The sequence below is a fragment of the Enoplosus armatus genome, chromosome 9, assembly GCF_043641665.1.
Source record: "Enoplosus armatus isolate fEnoArm2 chromosome 9, fEnoArm2.hap1, whole genome shotgun sequence".
Classification (NCBI taxonomy): domain Eukaryota; kingdom Metazoa; phylum Chordata; class Actinopteri; order Centrarchiformes; family Enoplosidae; genus Enoplosus; species Enoplosus armatus.
This window is the reverse complement of record NC_092188.1, coordinates 17328037-17344581: the sequence shown is the minus strand read 5'-3', so window position 1 is coordinate 17344581 and position 16545 is coordinate 17328037. Positions and strand designations below refer to the sequence as shown.

At 43.2% G+C, this 16545-nt stretch overlaps 1 protein-coding gene across 1 annotated transcript in view; it reads right to left on the bottom strand.

Moving 5' to 3' along the window:
* Positions 1–828: 828 nt before the first annotated feature.
* triob (trio Rho guanine nucleotide exchange factor b) overlaps positions 829–16545 on the bottom strand; it is an 88520-nt gene continuing 72803 nt past the window's right edge. The window contains exons 37-61 of the mRNA XM_070911896.1: positions 11304–11590; positions 11021–11191; positions 9839–9934; positions 9189–9337; positions 8944–9010; positions 8746–8849; positions 8488–8557; positions 8224–8313; positions 8024–8116; positions 7849–7899; positions 7600–7677; positions 7063–7254; positions 6651–6828; positions 5536–6422; positions 4275–4525; positions 4023–4152; positions 3880–3907; positions 3509–3671; positions 3011–3151; positions 2759–2818; positions 2206–2406; positions 1939–2077; positions 1414–1600; positions 1018–1244; positions 829–960 (exon numbers count right to left, since the gene is read on the bottom strand). Coding sequence (XP_070767997.1) covers positions 829–960; positions 1018–1244; positions 1414–1600; positions 1939–2077; positions 2206–2406; positions 2759–2818; positions 3011–3151; positions 3509–3671; positions 3880–3907; positions 4023–4152; positions 4275–4525; positions 5536–6422; positions 6651–6828; positions 7063–7254; positions 7600–7677; positions 7849–7899; positions 8024–8116; positions 8224–8313; positions 8488–8557; positions 8746–8849; positions 8944–9010; positions 9189–9337; positions 9839–9934; positions 11021–11191; positions 11304–11590 — 4172 coding nt within the window. The remainder of the gene's footprint in view (positions 961–1017; positions 1245–1413; positions 1601–1938; positions 2078–2205; positions 2407–2758; positions 2819–3010; positions 3152–3508; positions 3672–3879; positions 3908–4022; positions 4153–4274; positions 4526–5535; positions 6423–6650; positions 6829–7062; positions 7255–7599; positions 7678–7848; positions 7900–8023; positions 8117–8223; positions 8314–8487; positions 8558–8745; positions 8850–8943; positions 9011–9188; positions 9338–9838; positions 9935–11020; positions 11192–11303; positions 11591–16545) is intronic.

The following is a 16545-nucleotide window of genomic DNA, read 5'->3' as shown; positions in this document are numbered from 1 at the left end:
GTTTTGCCGAAAAGCTCTAACACTTGTTCAAGTTAATTTAGTTTCTCTTAGTGTCATGAACTGAAATGGTTTCACCTGTAAAAACTGAATGGGGGGGCATTAAAATAAGCAAACTATTGCACTGAATGTAACTACAATGTGTTTCAGGAAAACATGGTTTTGGTCTTCATCTTGTTCTAGAAGTGGACCCTGCTGATGGGTGCCACTCATCACACATCTCAGTTCCCCTGTTTTCTTTCTACTTATTAACTCACCTTTGTTTTCCAAAAGGTATGAATAAAGACAGTTCTCTGTTTCCTCACTGTACATGGTTTCATTTACAAAAAGTAATCTCTCGTTACAAAAAAACATTTCTTGTGTTCAACCGAAAGCAGCCTGAATTACTCTTATTATACAGTATTCTATTTTTCTCTGTTTAACACTGTCCGAAACGCAAGACTTGCTCACGCTGGCTTGTTGAGAAAGCTTGTTTTTTTTCTCCCTGCTAAGTCAAGGTATGAAATCTCAAACAGATTCCTACAGTTCATTTGTTGTGCAGGCATAATGACAATATGCTGAGGTTAAGGGGAGGTGGGGGAGAGTCAAAGGGTTTATCAGCAGAGGTCGCTCAGTCAGCAGCAGCAGGACTTTTGTGGCTTAGTGAGGGAAAAGGTGATCATTGTGGAAATGTTGCTGGTGGTCCTCCCGGTAGGGGTTCAACACAGCTCAAGTGAACCAAGTTAACTTGTTGCTCATCCTCTACAGTTTGCTGGACAGGCAGGAATTCCTTCTACGCCACAACAAAGCAGGAAAAGTTGTCTACAGTACTTGTTCCTCATGGCCCATTTGTTAGATGTGGTTGAGTAGCCGGCTGTGAAGGAAGGCCTTAATGGTGCCAATGGGCCGAACATCGTTCTGGTGTTTCCGTCTCTCGATGAAGGAAATGAGTCTGGAGGTGTCCAGATGTGAGGAGTGACGATTCTGAGATGGTGGCTGCCTATGATTTAAGGTGGTGTGTCCAGTGTCTCTGTTCATTGCACCTTGAGGCTGGAGCCAGGGCTCCTGCAGGCAGGACGCTGCTAAGGGCCGTTGCTCCGGCTGGCCCTGGAGCAGCAGGCAGACAAAGTCCCTGGCAGCTGGGCTCACACCCTGGAAGTAGTCCTCGGGGAAGCTGAAGTCCAGGCGACAGATGTTCAGACAAGTCTCCTCCAAACTCTCATCCAGGAAGGGGGAGGCGCCGCTTAGCACAACGTAGGTCACCACCCCTGTAAATCATCCAGTCAATACACCAATTAATCAATGAATAGGACAGTCAGTCAGGAAATTATGGGATGTGTGTATCAAGTCACCTGTTTAATATATTATAAACTATGTCCTGCTTATTTCTTATGATTCTACATACAAGTTACAAACTACTTGTGCTTAGTTACAGACCTAAGCTCCAGAGGTCAGACATCAGTGAGGCAGGCTGACCCAGGACCAGCTCAGGAGCAGAGAACTCTGGGCTGCCCAGGAGAGGATGGATGTAGGAGGAGGGAGGGTTCAGCTGAATGGCGTCACCAAAGTCTGTCAGCTTGATCACCGGCTGGGAAGACGCATGTTCCACCACAATGTTCTCAGGCTGCGGGAGCAGGGGAAAAGTTAGACCCAGAGAAACAAAACACCTGGAAACCATCATGTGATACAATTTATGCATTAAATAGGTTTCTTTACAGCAACCTATGTGTAAAATCTCAGTTCACAGAGCTCATGGTGATGTCTGAAAATTTCTTGTTCTGTGTGACCAACAGTCCAACATCCAAAGATATTCATTTTGATATCATATTAGACTAAAACAAAGAAAGTATTCACATTTAAGAAGCTGGAACCAGAGAATTTTGGCCATTTTTGAGGAAGAAATACTTCCTTAAATAAACAAATCTTGATTCTTTAGCCCTACACTGATGTAAGAATATTTACTTTGAGATCAAGGTGTGCTATCCTCCAGCTGTGCAGGTAGTGGAGAGCTTCAAGAATATCTCTGAGGTACAGAGCGACCTTCTCTTCCGTCAGGTTGCCCCAGCTCACTATATAGTCCAGGAAACGTCCCTGGTCTGCCCTGAAAACAGAAACACATAATGCATTTGTATACAATCAGCGACTTTGAAATTCATTGGGATAAACTACTCATATTTTTCCAAACAATGGGGAGTCAGAACAGCGGCATGGAAACACTGCTCTACTTACATCTCTAGTACAAGTACGTAGCTGTTGGCCGTCTCGTACGCATCCAGCAGCTTGACCAGGTTGGGATGGTCCAGGGTCTGCAGGAGTCTGATCTCCTGCAGCACCTGTTCTCGGCGCAGCAGCTTCTTGTTAACGTGTTTTGCCGCAACTGTCCGTTTGCTCCCTCTCTGGTCACACCTCTTAGTCACTGAGAACCGGCCCCTGGGGAACAGGAATGAGGGTTACTATTGCACATTGAGGTTTGGGCAATCAGACATTTTATTTTCTGTTTCTTTTACTTTACTCTGGATTTAAAAGGCAACATTAGTTGGGGATAATACATGCACATACACCTGTCAGATCTGTCTATGTCATAAGAAAGAAGCCATTGTAGTCAATTAGTTTCAGTTCTTCCTCACACAAATAACCATAGTTCTACTTTACCACCACAACTATCACTGCCACTGGTAATAATAGAAAATCATTTATTATCTTTGATGTGATCAAGGAACACCACATGACAGTCAAAAAGTGAGAGTAAAAATTTAAGGGCTTTTTATTGGTACATTCTTACCTTCCTAGTTCAGTGATCTCTGTGTAGTGGGACTCAAAGCTGCTTTTCCAAAGGGCTTCACTGTCATCAGGGGTTCCTGAGAACACACATTGTATACAGAATGGGTTAAGAAGACTAAACGATAACTATAAACTTTCCAAGCAAGCGCTAACATTTGAAGTTCAATTAACGTGTACAGTTTTTAACGGTTCACAACCCCTAAATTCCAGGTAGCTCACTGGCATATGATATGAATAGTTAAAGGGTTTATACCATGACACAGGACTCTCACCTGAGACTCTGAGGCTGGCGGAGGAGGTGACAGAGCCTGCTACATTTGTGGCAACACAGGTGTACACACCACTGTCCTCTACAGACACTCCCAGGATACGAAGAGCTGCCTCCTCTGTCTCACTGTAAAAAGAAATAAAGCATCATGCTAGCCTGAGGTTTTCTCCATTCGATGATACTTTGTGAATTGCACATGATGCCAAATGTACAGTAGCATTTCATATTAATATATAGAATTAAGGCTTCATATCCCATGAACCTAATGCTTCCCGTCACAACCACAATGATGCTTCTTGGGCTCCCTCCCTAAACTTGCTGTGTCTTTAAATGTGTTTGTTTTTACAATACACATTCTTTGTTAACAGCACATTTGGATCAGTTAATGGATCAAGTTCTTTATTACTTCAAAAACACAAACTGCTGATGTTTTGCTACAGCTTAAAGAAAAACTTCTAATTGAGCCAAGATATATGCCGTCACCTGTAAGTGATGCTGTAGTGTCCGTTGTTGCTCAGAGTGCTGTTGTCAGGTCCCCGCCAGGTGACGGTGGCTCGGGATCGACCGCACACTTTGCACCTCAGAGTAACACTGTCACCGCTCTCACATGCTACATCGCTTACAGGGACAAGGAACTCTGGAGGAGCTGGAGAGGAAGAACAGAGGTCAGAGATGATACGAGGAAGTGGTACAAATCAGCATGAAACATATTTCTATACATGTTGAAAGTTACAAGTGTAAAAGTTAACAGCCCATGACAGGAAGGGATAGATGTGGGAAATTTTAAAGAAAATCATTTTCACACACAAAGACACTCATCCACTCCTTGGTCAAATGCAACAATGTGTACGTACCATCATGGATGAAGTTGGGATTTAGAAGCTGTAATGAAAATGTAAGGACACAATTAGATTTCTTGCACAAATTAAAATGTAAAGCGGGGACAGAGAGCAAATTCATTTTTAAGTTTGTAAAAGTGATTCTTCACACTCTCTACCTTGACAGAGACTTTGTTGGCCAGGCCGTCCTGAGACTTGCGGTAGCCGTTCTCCATCTTCCTGCCCTCCTTGTCTCTTTTCTCAGACTTTCTGCGAATACGGAGCGCTGTGTGCCATGATAATGATTTTCTAAAGATGAGAAGGGACAATCTCAGTTTCTATCCCTTTTTAATGCATTATCACGATACATTCTGACATTTACACTTGCTTGTTTTTGCCTCAGGAACAGAAGAAATGTCTCTTTTTCTTACTTGATGGTTCCTTCAGGGAGTTCTGGTGTGATGGAGGATGAGGTATGTCCTAATACATAGCCAGGGATCCAGCCTTCAGCGGCAGGGCAGTGCTCATTGGACGCTCGGTACACCAGGAACATGTTTTGCTGGTTGCTGGCTAGCATTTGGACCACCTCACCCTGCACCACACTGATCTCATCCTCCTTCACTGCCACATAGTCCTGGGTCACCAACATGGTGGACACACTGCTGCTGCTACTGCTTTCACTCTGTCAGAAAAGAAGATAAAAAGAAACTTCAGACTCAAACACACAACACTGTTTAAACAATGTGAGGCTGCACAGTCACGCAAGGCAATACATCTGCATATACACACACATTAAAACACACACATGCACATACATTCCTGAAAAAGGTAGTACAGAAGTGTTTCAGTAGCTTCACACCAATCAAATGCATGATTTGATTGACGGTAACACACAAATGATCTTGCTTATATGCTTGATGCATGCAGCAAAGAAAGCATTGCTTTTGCATAGGTATTGTTTAAGCAATCGTTTACGACTACAGTGGTGAGTGACAAGTCACTACATAGCAGAAGTTATGTTCTGAGAAGTTGTGAAGCAGAAGTTATGATCTTCAGGTCAGAGATGCTGAAATACGGATCTTTGATCTTTGTTTCCAAGGACAGGGTGAAGTTGAGGTAAAAAAAATATTTCCAGTAAGAAATATAGAAGACACACTATCAGCTTGAAGAGAGACAGAGCGGGTTGAGGTGAAGCAAACAGCAGCTGGTGTTGTCTCAAGGCTTTTGATTTGAACGATTGCAAAGTTCAGACTAAACAGCTTACAGGAAAAAAAGGATAGTCATATGAGAAAGAGCTCCTCATCCGTGACAAAGTTTTGATTGATTATCGCATGAGCATATTCCCGTGGAAGTATGAATAAAAAAGACTGTTAGTGTCTATTAGCTGGAGTTGAGAAGCAAACATACTGAAGCTCAGAGAGTGTCTGAGAAAGCAGATACAACAGTTGCTCTATGGGTCAGATCCACACTGTTAGTACATTCTGGAAGAGCCAGAAAATTCTCTCTCACACACACTGTTGGTGAAGTTAGTGCACTCAGATAGCCGTTAATCTCCAGTGTAGTAGTCGTTATACAAGCCATACTCAGAGCCAGCGGCAGGGTGACTGACTGACAGCCAGTCAGTGAGGGCGGGGTTAGTGACTGGTGAGTAGCTCTAGGCCTCACTGCCTGGGCCTCGACTTGGCATCTTACCCCGTTGCTCTGGGTGGACTGTATGGACTGCTCGCTGGTGGAGGAGCAGGTGCTCATGCGGTCTATGTCCTTACTGTGGGTGGAGTGGCGTTGATGAGAGCCCGTCCCATGGCTTCCTCTGCCCAAAGAGTCCCCTCCACCACCACTGTCACTGGGGTAGGAGAAGGAGCCAGGCCGGCTGGCGGGAGAGGGAGGCATAGCAGGGACCATAGCCCAGAAAGAGTTGCCTTTATGAGCTGGGCTGGAGGGGACAAATGCTTCCTTTCCACCTCCTCCAGGGGACTGAGGTGAAATCAGAGGAGCAACTGTCCCAACTCGAGGGCTTTTCAGAGGCAAATTCAGAGGAGCCACAGCCATCTGTGGTATATCAGCTGTTTGTTGTTTCTGGGTTTCTTCAGAACCCCCCAGACCCGGTCTGACATTGCCCTCCATGCTGTCTGATGGCCTGTTACTGTTATTACTGTTACTTCCATGAGGACTATCCAGCCTCCTCATCTTAGGAACCTCTGCGGCTAACAGCTCTCCATTTGTGGCGGTGTCTGAGTAGGGGTTAGAGGGAAGGGACTGAGGGTGGCAGGGTGACCACATACCTGCTGATCTGTCGGGCCCCTCAGGGCCCGGGGGGTGGTGGTGGTGGACGGGCTGGGGGAGGCGTGAGGATGGCTGGGGGATGCGGGAGGGTCGGGAACGAGGGCCGCACAGAGAGGAGGAGCTGCTCCCTGATCCTCCAGAGCCGCCGCCACCGCCTCCCCCTCCCATGTTGGAGGTACTGTTGGAGCTGCTGCCTCCTGGCAGGCCTCCAGTACTACTGCTGCTACTGCTGGGTGGACCGCCTGGCCCACCACCACCTACGTGGTTCCTCTGGTACTCGATGGGGGATGTCAGAGCTGTGGGAGAGGATGAGGGACAAGATTTCATTCATGTCATAAAATTATATTTGCGTAAAAACTAATGATTCAAGACAGAAACCTTAAATAAAACTAGAGATTATTTAGTTCCAAGAGGTTAAAAAAACTTAATGCTTATAATGCTACTTGTGCACATTTACACTAAAGGACCAAGTCCAGCATCATTTTAGCTTTCAAGAAACAGTAATAGGCACATCATTCTCTTACCATTGAGGAAATTGCGCTGGTTCTCCAGTATCTGGCTGACCTGGTGGATCCAGACTTGACTGACTCCAGGGCTCATTGAATGGAGGGTGTACCTCTCCAGGTTGCCACTGGATGATCTGGAGGTTAGTGTGAACTTGCAGGGGTCGTCTGCATTTTCTTCTAAACCCAACCAGCTCACCTGAAGTGTTGAGGCAGGTAACGAGGGAGAAAGAACAAGGAAGAGAGAGGAAGGAGAGAGAGTGGCAAAGTTACAATGCAAGGGGAGATGTTGACATTTGTAAAAGTAGTTTGACATTGGCTTCTTGATTAAGAAGCCACAGTACAATGTATATCATGAACATGAAATCCATAGATAGTGTCAGATATTTTGCTCTAGCAGTAGCTTTCTGTGGTTTCATTGAGCGGCACTAACCTTGATGCTGTTCTTGAAGAGGTAGCCAGGAGTGGAGAAACCCTTCTTTTTGTCTAGGGGCTCGCTGAAGATGACGATCTGCTCAAACAGGAAGACTCTCCTCTCTTTCATCCTGGACAGAAGTCCTCCATCCTGGTCTGACACCATGAAGGTGTCTTGGAGGAGCAATCTGCCCTGCGCCACAATTTTACCCTGAAGAAAGAGGGAGTGCAGAAGGAAAGGAAATCAGAGGATGGCAATGGAGGACAGAATGCTCTTTCAGCACCAGTTTTCATAAGTTCAATTTGGAATAGGCAAGAGAAAAAACAAACTAAAACAAAAGCAATATCTAATACCATACAACACACAAGCTACCTACACTACATATAATATATCTACAAAAAATTAGTGCACACTGACACCTGGTGGCAGTTGACTGAAATTAGAAATAGATTTTTGCAGGGCATAAACTAGTTACCTTCTTTAATTTAGTATAAGCACAAACACAGACAGACATAGACATGAACAAATGTCTGAGGGGATAAAGAGCAGTCTTGCCTCGAAGCCTTGAAGGCGCCCAACATTCATCATGTCATTGCAGCGCTTGGGGACCACACACATCACTTCTACCGCTTTCTATAGTAGAACATGACAGAAAAACAAACTTTAAAAGACAAATTGCTTGTATGAAAATCCAGTACAAAAGAAATGTGAGTCACGTGTGGCTCAGGTAGTCACATAGTAGCATACACAATGGATTATTGTACATAATCAATTTAAGAAAGTATGAGCTGGGCATCACATTACCTCCAGCTCTGTCGTATCCACTCCAGCCTTCTTAGAAACTTTGAAAAGATCCTGTGAACGAGTTTCAACGTATACATTTTGATTGTGTTGACAGATACTGTACATTCAATATGAAGAGTACTTTTCCTTAGCATGAGTGCAGCCTGCAAAATAATAAACACCATGGTGGATTTACCTTCAGCAGTAACTGGTACTTCATTATACGCTGGATGGGTTTGATTAGCAGGTCAGTGATTTGCAATCTGTGGCCCAATCGCTGCTTCAGGTCCTGATGAAAGATGACAATATTATTATCTCTAGGAAATCACCTGGACAATACAACATAGAGAACATTCTGTAGATTTGTGTAGGTGTAAAATGGTTTAACAATCTTACTTCAAAGTAAGTGTCAATGTACTCGGACACAATGTGCTCAGACTTAGGTTTGTTCTGGCAGTACACGATGTACATGTGTAGCCTCCGCTCCTGCAATTGGAACAAAACCAGAAAACAAAGGCAGCTTTTAGAAGGCAGAAAAAATACGACAGCCTAGAAAATATGACTTCCTTACTTTCTCTTTTAAATTCAATAAAATCTACTTGATAATCAACCATTCAGCAAAAAATGCAAATGCGAAACAAATGTGAAGAAGTTTGTCACCTGTTTGACGAATAAAGGGGCCAGTCTGTCAGGATCCTCCAAACACTTCTCAAGCTCTCCCAGGAAAAAACTGTGGACCAATCAAGAGAAAGAAACACATGATTTAACCTGCCAAGGCACATTGTACTGACTGATTTTGTAATTTAGGTTATGTTGCCTGTCTTCGCGCTGGGGCAGGTTATACAACTTTAAAAACATTTTGTATTTGCAGTGGAATTTGTAGGATATGTTATCTGAAGAAGAATACTGCTAGCATACTCTTTGTGCCAGTCATAGATCTGATGGATGTTTCCAAAGACAATCTTGTCTTTTCCTCGCATGTCATCTGGAACTCCTTCCTCTTTCATCCTGCTCATGTAGCCCTGAGGGGAGGAAAATCGACTCATTTGTAAATCACACAGCAAACACTAACCAAAAAAATCTCTGAAAGCTTATGTTAAGATACTTTTTTTTTACCTCCACCACTGATCCCAGATCTCGGACATAGTCCCTCTCAGTCTCCACCAGCTCCAGAAGCACATAACTGAGAGACACAAAACAGAAATTGTCACTGTGTAATACAAATGTAATGCACTCAGCTGTGGATGAACATCAGAAATGTTCCATATAAGCACACAAATGAAGACAAACGTGATTAACTGATTGAACTCAAGCAGCTTTTGTTTATCAAAACACTAACAAGACACGGGTTCATAACTCACTGTCTTCTCTTGAGGAAGCCAGACTTGCGCTCTTCCACCTCATCGATGGGTGAGGAGGAGGAGAGGAGGGAGTTGTCGGAGGGGTTGAAGGAGGGAGAGCTGCTGTCGCCCTGCTCTACTGATAGAGAACTGGGACGATCCTCTAGTGACTGGAGGAATGAGGAGGACAGAAGCAAGGAGAGGAGGAAGGGAAAGAGAGAGAGAAGGAGGGAAAACGGAGGAAGGAAGAGGTAGAAAGAAAGAACTGTCACAGAGTGGCAAAAACAGAGGCTGAAAGATTATTTACAGTATGTGATCGTGTCTTTTCAGTGTTTCATTTATTTAACATTGATCAAAATAAAGCTGCCCAGAGGAAACTGTACTGCCTTTACTTTGGTACATGTCCGTACTGTATGTAGGCCAATGGGCATGTGTGTGTTGGGGATATTGGCCAGAGTGCAATAACCCATTTGTTGGAACAGTGGACAGCTGGCATAGTGAGTCACAGTCCTGACAGATGACTAGTAGGCCATGATGCCATTCTCTGTCAACAACACCAGAAAAAAAAAAGTGTGTGTGTGCTTGTATCAAAACTCTATCAGAATTGTTCTGTGTACAAATATGCCACATTTACGTGTACTTGTGAGTTTTGTTTATGATTTCTATCTCACCATCTTGCTCTTCACCAGCTCTTCAATGGCACTGACCAGTTCAGCAGCACTGGGTGTCTCTGAACTGTTGGGACGGGCGGACAGACGAGATGCGGACTGAAAAAGAGACAGATGATGGAAGAAAGAAAAAAAGTTAACGGTTATGGTGTAAAAAATGACAAATGTAAAACATGGCAGTGCTGCATGCACATACAGGAGTCATACATTTTCAGTGGCTACTACTGTGTATGTGATCAGGCTCACCATTGTTGAGTTTGGACCCCGATAGTCCACATGTCCAAATAAGGACTTGGTGGGTGTGATCTCCCTAATAAAAGGGTTAATTGGGGGCCAAAATGGAGCCAATCACAGGCTGGTCTCGGGGGAAACGGGGTTATGAGGTGGGTTTAGGTTAAGGGCAAGCTCTGGGATTGGGCTGCTCTTCAAGCATGAGCACCATGATTGGTCAAACCACTTATATACAGCAAACAGTGTTGCTTAATACTCCCAAGTCTGAGGCATAGTGGCAGGCACAGTTTTAAATGGATCCCCTGTTCAAAATCAGACTCAATGGGAATTCACCATTTAGTCCCACAAACACCTCGCCACTGCAGCAACACGTGAATGGAGCATTCACTTCAGCGACAGTAGAACAATTACAATCCAAGGGAATGACATTTAGTTGGTGAAAGACAGAAAACAAAAAGGCAATAAAAAAGTTAAACAAGGATCCAAAGTGGAGATGACGAAGTGGTTTTACATGGAGAGATAGGGAAACTGGGAAAGAAGAGAAGCAGAACAGAAATCAACGTAATGCTGAAGGAAGGAACATGCAGCCATCAAGAAAATAATAGAAAAAAAAAAAAAAAGAAAAGTTATTAGTGCCAAAGTAAAAGTTTAGTTGTGTTGTGGTAAGCTCTGTGTGGACCTACATGGAACTCTTCCCCCAATTAATTGGCAATTAATGCACATGATATCTGTATATATCTGTGCCCCCATATTGCTGATGATGCAAAAGCATGTTTGGCCCATTTAAAGTACAAAACACATAAATCTATTTTGTTGTAGTTACGCTTAAATGCAAAACACAACCCTTATTTTCTTGGGTGGTGTTGTGCATTGTGTTTTCTGCATACAATTGTCTGTGGCCATGTATAATTACGTATGTGCATACATGCATTTAGGTTGCCCTGTGTGACCCACCTTGTCGTCTTGGGAGTCAGGCTGCAGCAGGCTGTGTTGCTGGATGGCCATAGGGGGGGGTAGAGGGACAGCATCTGCCCCCTCCTCTCCTTCCTCCTCGCCGCAGCTCTGCATGCCTGATGAGGAAGACTTGGACAAGGTGCCACTGCTCAGCCCCTCATTACGCATACGCTGCAGAGAGAGAGACAAGGGGAACAATGATTGTCAGCAGGTGGTTCAGAACCAAAACTCATCTTTGACTGTTCTGACAGGGTCAGTCATCCACTGCTTCATCTGTTCTTACTTCCTCCAGTGTCTCATCCTGTGGCGTGGCGGCGCTGTCGTCTGAGTCCTTCTGCGAGCCGACCATTGTGTCCATGTTCTTCCTTGTGGCGTCGCGGTTCTTCTTGTGCTTGTGGGCGAGCTTCTTGACGTGACCATCAGCTTTGCCGGAGCTGAGCCGCCGTACGGGGCTGGTCAGCCATTTCCTTAAGGTGTTCCCAGGACGTTTGGGGCCTGGTGAGCTGTGAGGACCCAGGGTTTGGCTGGAGCCTGGTTGTAGGGCGTCATTACTGGATACAGACAAGGTGTCTAAGGGCGAGGGGGAGAAAAGAAAGGGGAGGTTGATAATGATATTAACACAAGTGTAGAGACATAATCTGTGATGTCTCCAGATGTAGACCAAAGGGTTTTCTCATCAAAAATCTAAACACAAGATTGGGACTTGCTATTAGTCTTACATTGATTGACAGGTCTTTTAATTCAGTGGCTAATACTACAACTAACAACTAAACCATGTGATTAATGTTGTCTGGGGCTTAAAAAAGGCTTGTTTACATCACAAACGCTTGTAATCACAGTTGCAAAACAATCACATATTTGCAAGTCTATTAGAAGTGTGTAATATGCAATTTTTCCATCTCTAAATTAAACTCTTTGATTAGGAATACACCTCAATATACCTCATTTGGTCATAAATATTACGATTTGTCTTCTTCCTGCAGTGAAGCTCTATCTATATATTAAACGAGATACTCAATCAGTAGTTACTGTATGCTACAACTTGTTTTGTAGTTTTAAGTGTAACAAAGCATAAATAACATTATAGTCACCATGTATGCATATGTGAGTTTGTAGTAGTGAGAGAACATAGTGGAAAGACGTGGTGCATGATAAAAATATGTGTGCATTTGTTTGTTTGTATAGGATTTGTATGTGTTGTATGTGAAGTGGGCAGACCGGCCTCCTCCTCCTCACAGTGATGGCCGTTCCTTTGGGAATCTGTAGGAGGAAAGCTCTTCTTCGACTAGTAACGGAGCGATGAAAAAATAACACAGCATAAAGGGATGCTTGAGGCTTTGTCTGAAAACTTCAAAAGATACATCCACCTGTCTGTCTCACCTGTCTGCTCATTCATCTTTAGCCTGACCCCCTCTCTCCTCCATTGCCCTGACATTGGTTTTCTTTATCATCATCAGAAATGCTGCCGCATGCTACTGAAAGAGGAAAACAAAATGTCTTGACTGGCTCAACAAGCAATCTGACTCTTGGGGTGATAATATTGAGGTTGGATTTCTTTGTGTAAGGTTAAAAAAACAACCCCCTAGATATGACAAAGAACTTCAAAGCCTCTGAATACACTTCTAAACTGATTTTTTCACTTTAAATGCAAAGTTTATGAGAGTTGTAGTTAAACTAAATCAAAAAATTATCAGGAGATGATGTTCTCATTGTGCATCGCACTTCTCATTGCATCACATATTGAGTTGTTGCCCTTCAAAGGTAAATGCAGAAAAGAAAACAATTAAACGTTTTAATGTTTTTGAGAGCTGTATCGATTTAAGTCTAAATACAAGACTAAATGATCTATATTTTATGATACTGTGCAGCAGCTTGATTGAAGAGTAAAAGGTTTTTGAGAGATTCAGCCTTCAGCCTCTTCATCATTTAGCTATTCAACTGGTTAAAAATGATGCAGCTGCTACAGATTAAGCCATGTGACCAAGCTGAATAGCTCTTATGAATGGCAGGTGTGGGAATTCTGCCTTCAATCATCGGACACTTTCACACAACCTGTATGAACGCATCTGCATGCGAACATGCGTGTCAGTCATTCAGCCTCTGGGAGACTCATTTTTACTGCGCTCGGCTGATACGAAGCATGTGTTCTTCACATGGCATGCAAGGGAGGAAGAAAAGCACAGTTCCCAGAATAACAATCATCTCCCGCATCAGGCACCACGAAGACTCTAAAACCATCCTATCTGAGACTCCTCTCACCTTCCCACTCTGACAAGGCCCAGGTCATTTGGAGATATCTTCAACGTAACCTGAGCGATAATAGTCATGATCTCTCAGCGAATCTGCAGTGCTTAAGCTGCCTCGTGCAAGATGTTCTTAGCCATGACTCAACTATAACGTGAATATGTCAAGGCAGAACAGGCGAGAACACATCCTTTTATCCTGTTTTCATCCTGCAATTTAATTTTTTTATCAGACAGAAAGTCTGACAGATATTGTTCCATCTCTCAGGGCAGGGGTAGTTTGAACTGCTGTGGAGATCTATAAATTCCTCCCAAAGGGCATATTTAAAGAGGATAGGAGGTGTGGAGGGGTTGTCCGTCTTGCTTGAGGGAATTTTAATGGAAGACAATCTCTTTTGTTGGCACAAATCTTTCCTTGCAACCCCAGCCTCCACCATCTTCCCTGCAATACCAAATGAAAACCAGAGTCACAACTGTTCGTTACGATACTGCCCTGGAATGTTTTAGTCATGGGTAGCCTACAATCATTGAGCCTATTTAAGGCTGTAATTCAGATGACACAGAATACCTTAGCATTTACTATTGTCGGTCTCCAAGGTCCATTAAAGCTTCCCTTTATGAGTTCTGTATATTGTTACTTCAGTAGACTACTAGTAGTATAACTGTAAGGACACACTTAAGCATCAACTGTTGTTTTCTAAAGTAAACCAGGCAGTTAAAGGGAAGTTAAAGGGAACGAACCAGGGAGACAGATACAGGACTCATGACCTCTCATGTAGAGCAAACAGAGACACGCTGGGGTCACAACCTTACATGTAACCACACTGTTAGCAAGTACTTCTCAGCTTTTACATCAGAGGCTTCGGGGGAAGTTAAGCAGACAAATATTTTACACTGTCAGCTCACACCAATTGGGTTTCTGGTGAGAAACAATTACTTTAAACGTTGTTTAATGACATCAACACAAAATGTAAAACTGTAAAACTTTGTGGTCTCAGTAAGAGAAGGGAATACTGCCTCAATAAGTTGCCAATATTAAAATTAGAATTCCATGAATTTGAATATTATAAATTAGCAGAGGATAAGCTTTGCTAATGACGTATCTATTAATCCGGGAAATGTGAATAGATATAGCTTCAGTAATAATGGAACCATGGATACTGTGGTGCTTTAGGCTAAAAAACATAATAAAGCAAATAAATCTACCTTCTGTCCTTTATGTGACTAAAATGTTCACCCTGTGACAGTTGGATTAGCATCTGGTGCTATCCACATGCTCAGATTAGACTGGAGTGGTCGTGCTAACAGGGGTGTAAATGGGTGAAACATGGGGTCAGCAGCCTTGACACATTCCTCCTCAGTAGAAAATAACCCTTGAGACACACATACACACACAGAGGGTATGATCTTTGCCCTTTGCCCTGCAGGGTGTCTTTCATTGTGACACCTCCTGGAGACACAGCTGGTCAGGCTCTCTCTCATGGGAAACAAAAACTGGGGACACATAGTTTGTTTGCAGGGGTGACTCTAGCAAAGAGTTTGTCCCCTTCACATAATCAGCTTTTTTGGGGGGGAATTAACATTTGAGTCATGGAAATAAGCTGTGCTGTTTGAAGATTAACTTGAAGAAAAACTGCATTTATTAAGATACGATTAAGACTCTTCACTCCTGCCGCTAAAGATGTGTCACTGGTAGTTCAAGAGGCTTCTTCAGTTCTTAAGTGGATTATTCAGTTTGTCTTAATGTTGTACTACCTGGATACACAAACTACCGTATTTCCTGCAGTTTACAGTCATAGAAATTGAGCTATTTCACAAATAGCATTTTCATTCCTGGGCCCAAAACAAAGGTGGCAACTGGAAATGACATCTGGTAAGCTTGTAATTACAAATGCAGAATTCCCAATTGTAAAAAAATAAATACATTAGGGGCATATATTGTTGCTAAGCTGACACGACATAGAAACATTTTTAATTGCTGGCCATTTCCCCGTAGCTGCAAGAAACTTAAACCCTATTAGAATGATTTATGTCAGTATCTCCTGTACGCATGTACTTTAAATGTTTCATCTTTGTCATAGGCAACACCAGTTTCTCAAAATAATTTCAGAATTCACACAAGAATCTCTAGTTTTACCACGACAGGCTTTAAAACATGTGGCAATGTTTGTTTATCTTTCCTAAAATGATTATCCTGACTCAATAAGTAAACTGGCGCTTCTGTCTCCGGAGAAAGTTTGCTTCAAAAACAGCTCGTTCACTTCCAGGTTAATCCATCAGCAGACTCATTAGAGCATCATACTGCTGAGACAACTGTGATGATCATTTGAGTCATACACTTACATATCTTCAAGTAGCATAAGGACAGGGTACAGGGTACAATAAATGTGTGTACATATAATATATGCACATGCATGCAACATATACTGTGCATGCATGTACAGATATTCAGACATCAAAATATCTAGCACCTGCCTCCACCATCTGCTTAATCATACAAAAGTCAGCATTAATACTGAACATGCAAAGGCAAATTTAGACTTGTATTCGACTTCCAAATAATACAATCTGATCAGTTTAAGTCTGTGGGCTGATATTCCTGAGAAGAGACCCACCAAGAGTCCACCAGATGCTCTCTACTGCATCTTCACATGTTTGCTAATTTATCTGTATGCTACTGACACACCATCATAATTCAGTCATGGCTCATTCCTGCTACTGCAAAGAACACGCTAGATTTACAACTTTGTGTGTGTGACTGTGTCTCAGAATAGGAGGGAGGGGAGGGGCTGTCTGCACAGCTCTACAGCAGCATGCCAGGGATTCCAGAGATGTCACCAGGGGAGCATCTTTCGTGTGGTCTTATCTTCCCCGGGAGAAGAAGTGATACAAACGCACACAAACATCAGGGGCTAGCTGATCTGTAAAAATGTGGACAATGCCAGAGAGGGCTTGCCACCAACAGCCATAGTTAGGGAGGGCGTGGAGTTGGGATGGGAGATATAGGAGAGTTTAGAGACCACCCGCTTCACATTGTGACAAAACTGAACTGATATTTTGGCTTTATTAGACTGCACACGGCAGGCAACCGTGATAACATTAAACAGAAAAAGGATTCCGAATGTCAGAAGCTCCTCATTTTCCTGTTCTTTTCTATATGACCTCATTATTTTCTTCTCTCTCTGGGGTCTACAATAATAACCTCTGCCCATCTGTGCAGCACCCGCCTGAGCTACAGATAGGCACAAAGATATAATCTTGTCAATGGGATTTCAGTGGATT